The sequence below is a fragment of the Hyperoodon ampullatus genome (assembly GCF_949752795.1).
Source record: "Hyperoodon ampullatus genome assembly, chromosome: 11".
Classification (NCBI taxonomy): domain Eukaryota; kingdom Metazoa; phylum Chordata; class Mammalia; order Artiodactyla; family Ziphiidae; genus Hyperoodon; species Hyperoodon ampullatus.
Genome location: NC_136924.1, coordinates 36489830 through 36503917, shown reverse-complemented (window position 1 = coordinate 36503917; position 14088 = coordinate 36489830). Strand labels below are relative to the sequence as shown.

The 14088-nt window shown below is 36.9% G+C and overlaps 1 protein-coding gene across 1 annotated transcript in view; it reads left to right on the top strand.

The window, feature by feature from the left end:
* ENTHD1 (ENTH domain containing 1) overlaps positions 1–14088 on the top strand; it is a gene marked incomplete at both ends in the record, with an annotated part of 92924 nt that overhangs the window by 14672 nt on the left and 64164 nt on the right. The window contains 4 exon segments of the mRNA XM_079714370.1: positions 2512–2754; positions 4784–4839; positions 4841–4883; positions 12685–12803. Of these exon segments, the coding sequence (XP_079570496.1) occupies positions 2512–2754; positions 4784–4839; positions 4841–4883; positions 12685–12803 (461 nt within the window).

Sequence of the window (14088 nt, the reverse complement as noted above, 5' to 3'; positions counted from 1 at the left end):
GAATGGGAAGTTCACTTCTGGGTGATTTCTTCTCTGTTTTCTGTAAACTCCTGTGGCCCCACCGTCCTGATGCTGCAGGGAGGAGCCCTCCATCATTGACTGGCATTCTGCTTGACGTACCTGCTCGTCCCTTTGAACTACTGCAGCTGTCCTCAAATTCCACCAATCCATGCAGACTCCAAGTAGAATATTCCACATCTGTCCCATAATTTCTAGTTGTAACCTTTTCTAATTAGGAGTGTTGTAAGAAATTATTTCAGGCCAAGCAACTTTCTCAGGCAGCTAAGTTATAAATTGTCAATTAGTATTTTTCATCTATCTGGCTCCATTTGTATTATGTCAAGGAGAAAACTGAGACTTTTTTGGTCATTTGCTCCTTTATTGATTCATTCACTGAGTAAATGTGTTTTTTTTTTTTTTTTTTTTTTTTTGCAATACGCGGACCTCTCACTTTCGTGGCCTCTCGCGTTGCAGAGCACAGGCTCCGGACGCGCAGGCCCAGTGGTCATGGCTCATGCGGGCCCAGTCGCTCCGCGGCATGTGGAGTCTTCCCGGACCGGGGCACGAACCGTGTCCCCTGCATCAGCAGGTGGACTCTCAACCACTGCGCCACCAGGGAAGCCCACTCAGTAAATGTTTATTGAACATTTACTATGTGCCAATCACTCTTCTAGACACTAAAGAGTCTCTGCCCTCATGGAGCTTGTATTCTAGGTGAGAAAACAATAAACAAGTAAACAGATAACTATATAGAACAGTATTAGGTAGTGATCAATGCCAACTTGAAGAGTAAAACAGGGTAAGGGAATAGAGAGTGATGGGGGTGAGGCTATTTTAGAGAGGATGGGCAGAAGGAAAGCTTCTCTGAGGAGGTGACATGGGAGTAGAGACCTGAATGAATCAGGGGTCTAGTCATGCCAAGAGTCCCTGGCAGAAGCAACGGCCAGCACACAGCTCTAAGGAGGTAAAGAGTGTGGTGAGACTGCAGAATGAGGTGGCGAAGGTGGCTGGAGTAGAGGGAGTGAGGGGGAAAGTGGAAGGAGATGAGTTCATGAAGCAAACAATGGGAAGGTAAGTCCCCCCACCAAATCAAGCTATGTTAATTATCCGGGAGAAGGTAGTATCTGGTGTGTTGTCCCCAAAGACTGATAGTCACAGCAGGCTTCTATCATGCAACATAGTGGTAACCCAAAACACGTGGGATTTTTAGGTTATTGACTGCAAGCCAATCATAGGAAATTAAGAGTGCTGAGAATGATGTGGTTTAAAGCAGTTATCAAAGAAGTTTGGAAGGAAGAAATGGCTAAGAAGTGAGATTAGATAAAATAATCTTGGAATAGATGGCAACTTGAGCAAAGGTTTTTGACATTGTCCATATCAATCTTAATGAAATGACTGGCACTTAGAGAACATTGATGGCCCCTGCCATCTAAATATACCCTGAATTTGACTATTTCTCACTACTTCCACTACTGGTAAATTATAGCTGGAAATATTAACACTTTAATTAATCACACTTGGAGCCCCAAATGAGCATAGTAGTGAATCTTTAGGGACTTTCAGTTTACTTCTGGAAGACATGAGATGTTAATATGAGTTGGTCCCAAGATGTGGAGAGGTGTTTCCTTTATCATTTCTCACGGGAGATGGTTGAGAATAGTACTAGTAATACTATATATTTGAATGAGTATAATCTAATATCTGTGAATTAACCTGAACAGATATGCTTATACAGTTTTCAGATAGGAAACTCAGGCTTAGACAGACCACCTAACTGGCTCAGAGTCACTCCGATGGTTAAGGACAGCATCATTATTAGAATTCTGGTCTTAGACTGTCCTCTGGCACTCTATTAATGGCATCACATTATTTTGATAGGATGTTATGTCAGAGACAAGCCAATTGCCCTCCCTTCTCTTGTCCTACCCTAATTGTATCCCTAAGTTATACACAATGTTGATTGTGTATATACACAATGTTGTGGGTACACCTGCCCATCCATCGTCCATCCATCCGTCCATCCATCCACCCATCTTTGTATTTCTCTATCTGCTTCTCTCTTCTATCTACATATATAATGGTTTATTTCCCCCTGTGCTTTACAAATTTGGATCATGCTATGCATATTACTTTAAATGTTTAGGCATATGTCATGGTCATACATCTAGGTCAGTACATCTAGATCTGATTCATTCCTCTGTATGCCTGTATTGTTTGATTATTGAAGAGTATATATTGCTTTCAAGAGGAAAATCCAATACCATATTTAAGGTGAAAAATGTAATGCCAGTGTATGATATGATTTCATCATATGTTTATTTACTTCTTAAAGCATAAGAAAAGCAGTACAGTTATTGACAATTATAATGAAACTTAAATTTCCCTCTACATTTGCTAGAGGATATTTTGCTTTGCTTACATTTTCATTTTTTCCTAATTTTCCTTAGAATAAAACTTAATTGTAGCCTTAATTAATATTTTCTTTTCTAACCCAATTAATGTATTTTTCAGGTTATTATATCCGGGAAAAGTCTAAGAAAGTTATAACGTTGCTGACGGATGAACAGTTGCTGCAGAGAGAGAGGAAAGTAGCATGTTGGACTAGACGGCGTATCTCCTACTCTATGACATTTCCTAAAAGATTACCTGGTATGGGTAACTCACCAACAGCACGTGCTTCTGCTCCAGCACCAGAAATCCCTGCTTCAGAGAAGAAGCATAAGCTTTTTAAGGGTGCAAGGCTACATAATAAAAGTGAGTATAATGGGCATTGGACTAGAGTGCAATAGGTATCATTTAAGAACAGCTAAAACATACACAACATTAGGTTTTAGTACTGAAGCATTAATGCTGTATTAGTACTACTATTACTGTATTAGACATTATACTGTAGAGAACAATGATGAAAGATACTATTCAGTAGAAAATTTTATGACTGTTTTCTGAATGTGTTTATCTGGGATTCAAATAAAATGTTTTTGAGCTTTAAAGGTATTAAACTAGTGACTACCCTATTTGTCATTGTGATTCAGTTTTAAGATGTTAATCATAACTGGAGAGTGAAGAACTGTTTTCTGAGACTAGGGGTCTGGTTGTGTGTGCATTTGCACTATTTGATCCTCCAAATGAAGAAACTGATATTTTTAAAAATGTGCCTCAAAATTCTGAAAGTGCTCTAAAACTCTTCTAGGACAATACCCTGTGTTATATAACCCTTTCCTTTGCCTAAAACTTTAAATCTGGACTACTGAACCTAAAAAAGAAGGCACTTATTTATAATGTTATAATAGAAATCAGCAGGAAAATGCAGTTATCTTTTCTACTGAATTTACTAAAACATAAAGGAAAGTCATTTTGCTCTAACTTCTCTAGTCCAAACCCTGTTATTAAATTGTGTGTAAAGAATGGACAGTTTGAGGAAGCAAAAACATTAATGAAATGTGACTTACGTAATTGTCCCGTGAAAGGAACTACACTTTGTGCCGTAAGTGAGGGGCATAGTAGGAGTAACGTAGAGTTAAAATCATTTTCAGAGGCCTGCCTCCCAGCTTTATCATGTAATTCTATTAAGCAACATCTTGAAAGAGAGATATTCCAAGTGTCAGTTAAATATTGCAATTTAAAAATGTTAATAATAATACCAACACAAACCCATCCTGCTAAAAATCATTAAAGTACTACTCTAAGTCAGGAGTTCTCAGATGTTCACTCAATTTGTACTTGTGTGGACTGGGGCAGTCGAAAGATAGTAAAAGAGGTGGGCATTGTAATTACAATAGTAAATACCAACCAAATGCTTCTGAAAGTCGAGGAACCTCTTTCTTTAGGGTACCCAGTACTTTGAAATAAATCTCGAAAGAGACACATTCTGAAATTTTCTCATAGAAGCCTTAAATTCAAACTGATACTAGAAAAAAGTAACAGAGTAAAATAACCAATTATGACTCATCTAGAGTTTCTTCACCCCTTTTGCTACTTCTCTGTTACCTTTCTTATTCTTCCTTCCTCCATTTCTTTTCCTCTTCTTTTCTTTCATTATAAACATATTTATTAAATTTATAATTTGAAATTTGGATATCTAGCAGAAATTTGGAGCTATAGCAGTGAGTAAAATAAAGTCCCTTTCATCATGGAGCAAATATTCTAGTGACAGAGATGGATATTAAATACACATAAACAAAATAGATATAAAATATTATGTCAGATAGTGTCAAGTCCTATAAAGAGAAGGAAAGCAGTGACAGGACAGAGAGTGACAGGGATGCTTTATTTTAGGTCAGGTAAGGAGGGAAGGCCTTTTGGAGGAGGCAGATATTTACGAGACCAGTGCTCTAACCCCTGAGCTACGGAGCCTAGGCAGATATTTAAACAGAGACTTGTATGAAGTAAGGGAACAATCCAGGTATATCTGGGGTGTTCCCGGTAGAAGAAACAGCAGGTGCAGACGCTCTGAAACGGGAGCAAGCTTGGCTCACTTCACTGTAAGCTTAGGAAATGAGTCCCTAAATTGCTACAGAAGTAGCTCAGCTCGAAGCCATTATTATAATTCATATAAGAAAATCTAGCTTATTGCTTTATAGTCACTGCTTTTAAAAAACCCAAAATGGTATTTCCCAGCTTGATAACAGCTTCTTATTCACTAGGCTGAGCTCTGAATATCTTTTGACTATTTAAAAAAAAAAAAATCTACTTGCAAATGAAGAAGTTTTGCTACAATTAATTTTTTTTCATACCACAAACATGTACTGAGTACCTACTTACTACATGCCAGACACTGTTCTAGGCCTGGTAAGCAAACTGGGTGTATTTCTGCTCTCACAGAGGTTATATCTAGTGATGGGCTTTCAGTCTGTTTCAAAAAACGGTGTTCAAAAAGAGTTTTGGTGAGTGACAGCATCATTGAAGTGCATCTGTAGTAAGATTTAAAGTGAGTAGTGAATGTTTGTATATAAAACTGTAGTAAGTTTGTTAAAAATCTGTTACATTATTTTAAAATTTCATTTATCCATTACTGTGTATAGTACACATACATAGTAGACGTATAGATGTGCGTGTTTGTGTTCAAAAAAGAGAAATTAGAGTAAGTAAGCTTGGCAGTACTAACCATATCCATGTAGGCATTTGAATCTGAAACTGTATTTTAAAAGAAAAAAGAGAACTGACAGTTTGGTTGGGTGGGGGGGAAATAAGAAAATTTACTAGGGGGGCATTATTAATGGGTTAGGAGAAGTAACAAATGAAAATTTGGAGGTGGGTAGATCAGTTAAAAGTAGGTGCACCCACAAGTGACAGTATTAGGCCACAAAATTGGTAGTGGTGTAAACATAATAGGAATTCCGCTCTTCTAAAATAATCCAGAACTAGGTATTCTAGGATTGATATGGCTCTCCATGATGTTAGGGCTCTTTCTGTCTTGTTGCTCCACCAAACTCAGCATGTAACTTCCACTTTATGATCCAAGATGGCTGCTTGACTCCAGCCATCACATCTGCCTTCTAGCCAGTAGGAAGGAGGAGGGGTTGAAGATACAGATGCCCCTTCCCTTTAAGGACATTTATGGAAGTTGCCTGTGACATTTTGGCTTACATGCTACTGTTTAGCACTTAGTTACATGGACGCTCCTAGCTTTAAGAGGCTGAGAAATGTAGTCTTTATACGAACCAACATGTGCCCAGATGAAAGAAGATCTATTGTTAAGGAAGAAGGAGAGAATAAATATAGGAGACAACAAATAGTCCCTACCATAGTGGGAAAGAGTACAAGAAATGGAGCTTCCCTGGTGGCACAGTGGTTGAGAGTCCGTGTGCCGATGCAGGGAACACGGGTTCGTGCCCCGGTCCGGGAGGATCCCACATGCCGCGGAGTGGCTGGACCTGTGAGCCATGGCTGCTGGGCCTGCACGTCCGGAGCCTGTGCTCCACAACGGGAGAGGCCACAGCAGTGAGAGGCCCATGTACCGCAAAAAAAAAAAAAAGAATACAAGAAATGAATTAATCGTGGTAATATATGGTTGTCAGATTAAAAGGCATAGAGAATATAAATTTTAATATGTAGAAAAATGTGGGCAGATAGTTGAGAGTACTCAGCACAGTTTATAAAAGACATAATGAACAGTTTTGGAAATTTCAATTTGATATGACTTGCAACTGGGATCCATTGTAGGCCTTGGAGAACAGAAGGGATGTTTAGCTTAGTCACAGATCTTAGCTTTCTTATTACTGAAAACAGCTGTTGGTGGGAGATAATTCTTACCGCTTTGTGTAGACATGAAGGAGATACAAATTGGAGGGAAGCTTTATAAGAGACAGTTATTTCAATCCAGGCATCCAGGACCTGATCTAGGGTTATGGAAATGAGGGAAAGGTAATGTTTAAGGACAGAATTTAGAAAGGAAATGGGTAGGTAGCTGATGTATTGGAGAAGAAAGGGAGAAATGGAAAATGACTCTAACATTTGAGTTAGAGAAAATGGAGGCAAGTGATGGTATCATACAGGTAAATTTCCATCAGAGGGAATTTAAAGACTCCTCTGAATAATTTAGTTATAATGAAATGTAAAATTGAATGCATTGCTAGAAATCTGATACCCTGGCTTTAGGATCCAGAGCTGAAACAGCTGTGCCTCACTTCTTTGTGGTGAATTAGCAAGGGAAAAAAAGGTACTTTAGAGAAGGTGTTATACACACATCACTACTTATACTTCTTTTTACCTGTTCCTGGATGTTTCCCCCATGTTAATTAATTCTAGTAGATTGCTTGGGTAGTTTTTGTTTAAATGATTTTGTTGTTCGAAGGAAGAGATGAGCTGAAGGATAATTGTAGTTTGATTGGTAAGGCAGAAAGCTATATAAAGCACAGTGGTAACTCAGCTTCTCTGAGCTGTAAGCATCAGACTTAGGTCCTTTCCTTAGAGGTAATAATTATAAAAACTATCACCAGAGACATTGCTTACAACTAGACCAGCAAAGCATGACCTCTGGGGATCATCCAGTCTTCCATAAAGAGCTCTTTACTGGCATTATTCTTTGCAATGGAACTTTACCTGTATTAGAGAAGGATAACTCTGGCCTATGGTAAATGTAATAACATTCTACATCATGGAAATATTTCCCTAAAAATGGTATATGATTCCTGTTGGACCAAAAGTTAAACTTCAAAGTAGTTGTCATACTTTTTAAAAAACTTTTTCATTGATTTTAATATCATATTAGTTGGAAAGGATACCTCACAGAGAGCAACATACACAATAAACACATGAGAGAGGTTCAATAATGATATGAGATAGAAACCTGTATTTCAGTTAGTCTCTTTAATATTACTGATTGGAGGACAGGGCTGACCTCTTTTCACATCCTCTTAGCTTTCCCTTGTTTTGAACCCCATGATGTGGCTGATCAACAGCTTCTATTGTGGCTAGAAGTGTAGACTCTGCCATTTTCTTGTTCATTGGTGTTGCATTTTGGCATTATTTTCAATCTGGCATCATTTCACTATGTGAATCTCTAAACCATTTGTCCATCGGCGAAGATTATTTCAGCTAAAACTAGATCATATAATCCATAATGTCCTTTAATCAAGCACATGTATATGATCCTCCATCTTAAAACAAAACCTTCTCTTGACCCCATTATTCCCCTCCAATTATTACCCCATTTCTCTGTGCCCCTTTACATCTCAACTCTCAAAAAAACCCTGCTATGCTCAATTTCTCTTTTTCTGTTCGTTCTTGAACCCAGTCAGGCTTGAGTTCTTACCATCCTACCAAAATAACATTTGTCAAGATCACCATCTTACTGGAGAATTATCACACAGCTGCTAATCAGTTGTCATACTTTTATAAGCAAAACACCAGTGTTGATATTACTTCCCACAGTGAACTTTGTACTTAGAGAGTTGATGTAGAGTCATACTTGGTTGCCTTATCACATACAGTCTCAATGGCAGGGCTTATGGTACAAATGGTGGTTGCTACTAAAATATTTACATTGGTGAATGTTCAAGCAGTGTTTTTTGTTTTTTTTTTTTTTGCGGTATGCGGGCGTCTCACTGTTGTGGCCTCTCCCGTTGTGGAGCACAGGCTCCGGACGCACAAGCTCAGCGGCCATGGCTCACGGGCCCAGCTGCTCCGCGGCATGTGGGATCTTCCCGGACCGGGGCATGAACCCGCGTCCCCTGCATCGGCAGGCGGACTCTCAACCACTGCGCCACCAGGGAAACCCCTACTTGTTCATTTTTAAAAGTTAATTTTGTTAGGTAAATGACTTAGTTTACTTCTGTTACACCTAAAAGGACACTGTCAATACATAGCAGCAATGTCTATTAGATGCTAAATAATACATAGAACAATTTGGGTATTTATGGAGGGTTTCAACTCCAGAATGTGCTGTCACATTGTTAATGTCTGATAGTTTGAACGTCAGTTTGATATCTCATCTGAGGAATATCAAAGGGTTCACCAGTTCTGCTTTGTGGTATTATCTAGTGATACAGGCTCAATGAGATCTATAGCTTCTCTCCAGATGGCTTCTGCCAAGTACCTACAGCCGTGGTATCTAAGCACTCATCTTCGAATGACTCAATAGCATCGTTTCCTGCAGCATCTTCGCTTTTTCCTTTGAGGTTTCTCATTCACATACTAGTCCTCCTTGACTGTGACTTCACAGTCTTGATTGATAAATAGCTTGTGATATACAAGGTACTTCATTTCCACTAAGGAACTAAATGTGTGAAGTGTGTTCTCCCCCTCCACTTGCTTGTGAAAACCCAGAAAGCAATGTTGTGTAATCACCTAATTTAATTAAGCACACCTCACTTCCAGTGTTGTGCTGATGCTAAAAAAAAATTTCTAAATGAATTTCTGTAGACTCAGTATATTCTAACTGCCTTCCTTCTTGCTCCATAAGATAATTTATTATAGGCTTATAACGTTTTAGCTACTCTAGGCTAAAATGCATCTCCAAATATGCAAGATATTTTTTTCTTTCACAATCCTTACTATTCTTCAGTTTTCCTCACACTTTACTTCACAATTGACTTCCTGAAATTTTTATTAATCTACTTCTGTGATGTCTAAAAGTTAAGTCCATATCATTTAAAGGATAATTTGTTGCTGAATGCTCAAAGAGTGATAATAAAGATAGTTCCTCATTAAATCACTTGAAAGTGCATAGATGATCTAAGCCTCAAACTACTGCTGTTTGCCGGTATTACTTATAAAATCTCCAAGTCCAAAATAAGCTCATTTTAATTATTCATTTTCATGTGAAGTTACAAGAAAGTGAAAAGTTAGAGCCATAAATGCAAAGTTCTTATTCTTCAGCATCTTTGTCTTATATCATACTTGCTCCTTTTGCCCATGTAGTTCCTTCTGCTTGGAATACTTTCTCCCTCTGTATTTATCAGGATCCTAGCCATCCTTCAAAGCCTTCTTCACATTTTACTTCCTGTTTGAGGCTCTTTCTGATTACTCTGGTACACATTGATTTTTTTTCCTCCTTAGAATTTCTATTCCTAAAGTTAGTTATTTTAAGAAAGTTTGACCTGTAATTGTTCTCTTCTAATTTTTTCCTATAAGTCTGTATGTTAGACTTATCTCACTAGTCAGGCTATAAACTTTTTGAAGGCAAGGACCAGGCTGTTTTTCTTGTATAATTCCTAAAATGATTTTGAAAAATTATATGCCTCCTGACACATTTTTAACTGACATGTGAAATTTTGTCTTAAGTATAGTAAATGCAAAGGATATAATTCAAAATATTGACATTAAAGACAAAAGAAAAGAAAACAAGCAAAACTGTTTCATGAGTCTTTTAAGAGCATCTAAAGGAATATAAATACTATTGTGATTCATATCTGTAGTCATTCATTTGAAACAATACATGGTCTTCTTTAATTATTGGACATTGTACATCATTCCCTTTTCTCCTTGAAGTCATATTTCTATTCCACATCCCTCACAGAATTTTATCCTGAAAGTATGTTTATGCTTGAAAGTTGTCTCTATATAAAATATGTATATAAATGGAAATTATTTTTCTAAATTGTCTGTGACCAGAGGCTTTAAGTGGTAAAGTAGTTCTAGATTGACTTACTGTTACAATTATTTTTAGTACACAGTCGATCAAAACCACATAAATGGGAGCTTCCCTTGTGGTGCAGTGGTTAAGAATCCGCCTGCCAATGCAGGGGATATGGGTTCGAGCCCTGGTCCGGGAAGATCCCACATGCCACGGAGCAACTAAGCCCGTGCACCACAACTACTGGGCCTGAGCTCTAGAGCCTGCGTGCCACAACTACTGAACCCACGTGCCACAACTATTGAAGCCTGCTCGCCTAGAGCCTGTGCTCCGCAACAAGAGAAGCCACCGCGATGAGATGCCCATGCACTGCAACGAAGAGTAGCCCCGGCTTGACGCAACTAAAGAAAGCCCGTGTGCAGCAACGAAGACCCAATGCAGCCAAAAATAAATAAATCAATTAATTAAAAAAAAGAAACAACCACATAAATGTGGTTAAGTACTTATTAAACATAAAGAATAAAATTTTATTAGAAAGACATTTTTTATGAGCTACATGGAAACTGTTCATTTACCCATATGTGAATATTACTTATTGCTTGAAATAAACAGGGTTCAGCATAAATTCTGTTTCTGTTTTACATTTTTAGAGATGTAAATGCTGAGAAGATTTGTTCACCTAAAATTGGGTGGGGAATAGAAGGTGTTTTATTATAGCAATGTCAATCAATTTTATGAATTCTTTCCAAATAATATGCCAAAAATTATATAGTGATTTATTATAAAAATGTTTTTCATCTCTTGTCAACTGTTAACTTGATTAGATCTTTCTTTAATGTTGTTGAAAGCAAAGGATTGGAAACACCCCACTTAGAAAAAGATTTGTTAAACAGTCATTGGGAGCAATTTATGTTCTCGATTTCTGGAAATAACACCAAAAACCTTTTGCTAAAATTTATCAAATGACTATTAATTATTCTGGTTACATTTTAATTTAACCCAATATATTCAGAATGTGTGGGAGAAATAAAAACACTAATTGCAGTGTACCCGTCAATACAAAATCTTTTGAGAAAATGATTTTATTGTGTCATATGCTTTAAATGAATTTTCATCAAGTCTTCAGAACTGCAGATTTGTTTCATTCAATTATTGGAGAATATTTACCATAATTTCCTAGTTGTCAAAGTCGGCCCTCGTTGTGAAAACAACCAGTAGAATCAGATTTAAAGTTTCTTTCAGAAAACATCTAACTTTATTTAAATAAACATGTAACCAGACATCACTCTGGTTGTATTCACACTCCTCAGTTTTCTTAAGATAAATAGCTAAGGCATGAAGACTTGCCCTAAGTATGTTGCGTTGGTGAAATAAGGTGCCCCTGCCTCTGATGCTTTCTCTGCTCTTCTGTCATGGGACTCTTCCTCAGGAATGATGCATTCTTCGACAGTACCGAGGGATGGAAAGCACAAGGACATTAGATGAAACTTATCAACTGTCCTGCTCCTCCACACTGTGATATATCTGAGTGCCACACATCCTGGTGTGGACCAAAAGAACTGTTGCTTGTGCCATGCTTTGCGATTAAAAGAAATATATATAAGACAGGCCAAACTTTGAAGCTCTACTTTGGGTTTTTCATGCCTTGATTAAAGGAAGCTTCCCTATACCAGTCTTTTTTACTATTGTTTGGTGCCTTAGAGACAATTATGCTTGTATCTTAAGGGAAGATGCACCATAATAATATGGGTAAAGAAAATGTCTTTCTTTGTAAAGTGGGAGAAAATTGATTATGAAAGGGAAAGGGGAAAGAACCAGCCAGATGCTTCTACACAGTTGCATTCTCAGGCAGATCAGTTTTTGGTAAGAATATATACAGAACTTGTGCATCTGGAAATTGAGTCCTTTAAAGCTATCTATGCCCATAAAGCTATCTATGTACTTAGACTTGGGAAGTCTTCAAGTACCCCCAGAGGTGTGCATATACCAGTTTGGAGATAGATTTCTTATGCTTTTTGTGGTCCCCAATAATATGCTGAACTATAGTTGCTGCTAATACTTTTGTTTACATAGTAATTAACATAGGAAGGAAAGTGATATTAAGACTACAAAAACATTAATTCAGCAAAAATATATAAACAGATATATCAGCTTATCTTCATTGGCATTTCTTTTTTGTTTAAATTTTAAAATTTTGTTTAAAAGTTTCTTTTTATAAAATAATCTATACATTTCTGACTAATTTTGCCTAGAACACATGAAATTCACACTGCAGTAATAAAGTTCTTTTAAATATTATTAGAATAATTATAATTGTCATTCCTGCTTTGCTAAAATTTCATTTCAGTAATTTTCATTTTCAAACTCTATTTTCTACACTATATTATACTTTAGTTTTAAAAATGTTTCAAATAATAAAACTTAAAATTGAATCATTGATGGGAGAAAGGGCTAGAATTGAATTTGTATTTTTAAAATCTGTCTGAACTTGTCAATTATGATAAAGGGATATATTAAATGATTAATATTCATAGGTAACCATTGGCACATGATGTATATTTTGTAGACAAAATGGATCTTCAGAAGTGATTAACTTAAAAATTGTGAGCTAATGTGAAAACATTACCATTTTCTGTCAAAGTAAAATCTTAGCTTTATGTTGTTGACAGAAAACACTTCCAAGGCCGGATTGAAACAAGAGCAGTGTCAAGACATTCAGTTGCCTAACAGAACTGTGTTGTCCCAGGAAACACTACCCCTCAAGATTAATGCTTGGAAATCAACAGAGGTAAGTCATTATAGTAGTTTCCTATTGCTGCTCTAACAAATTACCACAAACTTAGTGCCTTAAATCAACACAAATGTAGTATTTTAGAGTTCTATGTGTTAGAAGTCTGACCCAGGTCTCACTGTCCCGGAATCAAGGTGTCTGCAGGGCTGTATTCCTTTCTGGAGGCCCTATGGGAGAATTTGTTTTCTTGCTTTTTCCAGCTTTGTGTGTTCTAAAAGAAACTGTGCTTGTCTTTTAACTTTGTTTTTGATGTCTTCTGTTATACAGAATTTTAAATAAGAATAAGGTTAAATTAAAGTTTTCGTTTATAGTTCATGGTTTTTAAAATCTTATTTAAGAAATTCTTTTTTTTAATCCTAATGTAATAAAGGTGTCTTACTTTTTCTTCCAATGTTCAAATTTTATGCCCTCTAGAATTTTACTATATAGTGTAAGATAGGGGTCTTATCTTATTTGTCCCCCTGTGGATAAGCAATATTTAATTTTTTGAACAGTCCATCTTTCTCTACGCATTTAAAAAAGGTTTTTATTGCAAAATAATTATAGACTTATAGGATGTTGCAGAAACAGTACAGAGTCCCATGTACCCTTCACCCAGCTTTCCCCTGTGTTGACTTCTATATAGCTGTAGTACAATATCAAAATCAGGAAATAAACGTTGGCATGTTATGCTAACTAGACTACAGACCTTATTCAGTTTTCAAATTTTCAATTCGTATTCATTTTTTACCCTGCATTGTGTGTGTATGTGTGTGGGTTCTATGTAATTTCATCCTAAGTATAGATTCCTATAAACCAGCACCAAAATCAAGATACAGAACTGTTCTGTCACCACAAAAGAAGTTCTTCATGCTATTCACCCCATCCCACTCCTCCCAACCCCATATATGGGCAACCACTAATCTTTTCTCCATCTCTATTGTTTTGTTGTTTCTAGAATGTTGTGTAAATGGACTCAGACTATACGTAACTTTTTGAGATAAATTTTTTTTTTTTCACTCAGCGTAATGCTCTTGAGATCCACTCAGGTTGTTGCATGAATAGTAATTCATGCCTTTTTATTGTTAAGTAGCATCCCATAGTATAGATGTACCAGAGTTTATTCAACCATTCACCCACTGAAGGATAGTTGAGTGTTTCCAGTTTGGGGCTGTTTATGAATAAAGCTGCTGTGAACATCTGTGTACAGGTTTTTGTATGTGAAGTTTTCATATATCTGGGATAAATGTCCAAGAGTGCGCTTGCTGGATTGCATGGTAAGTGCATACTAAGTTTTTTAAGA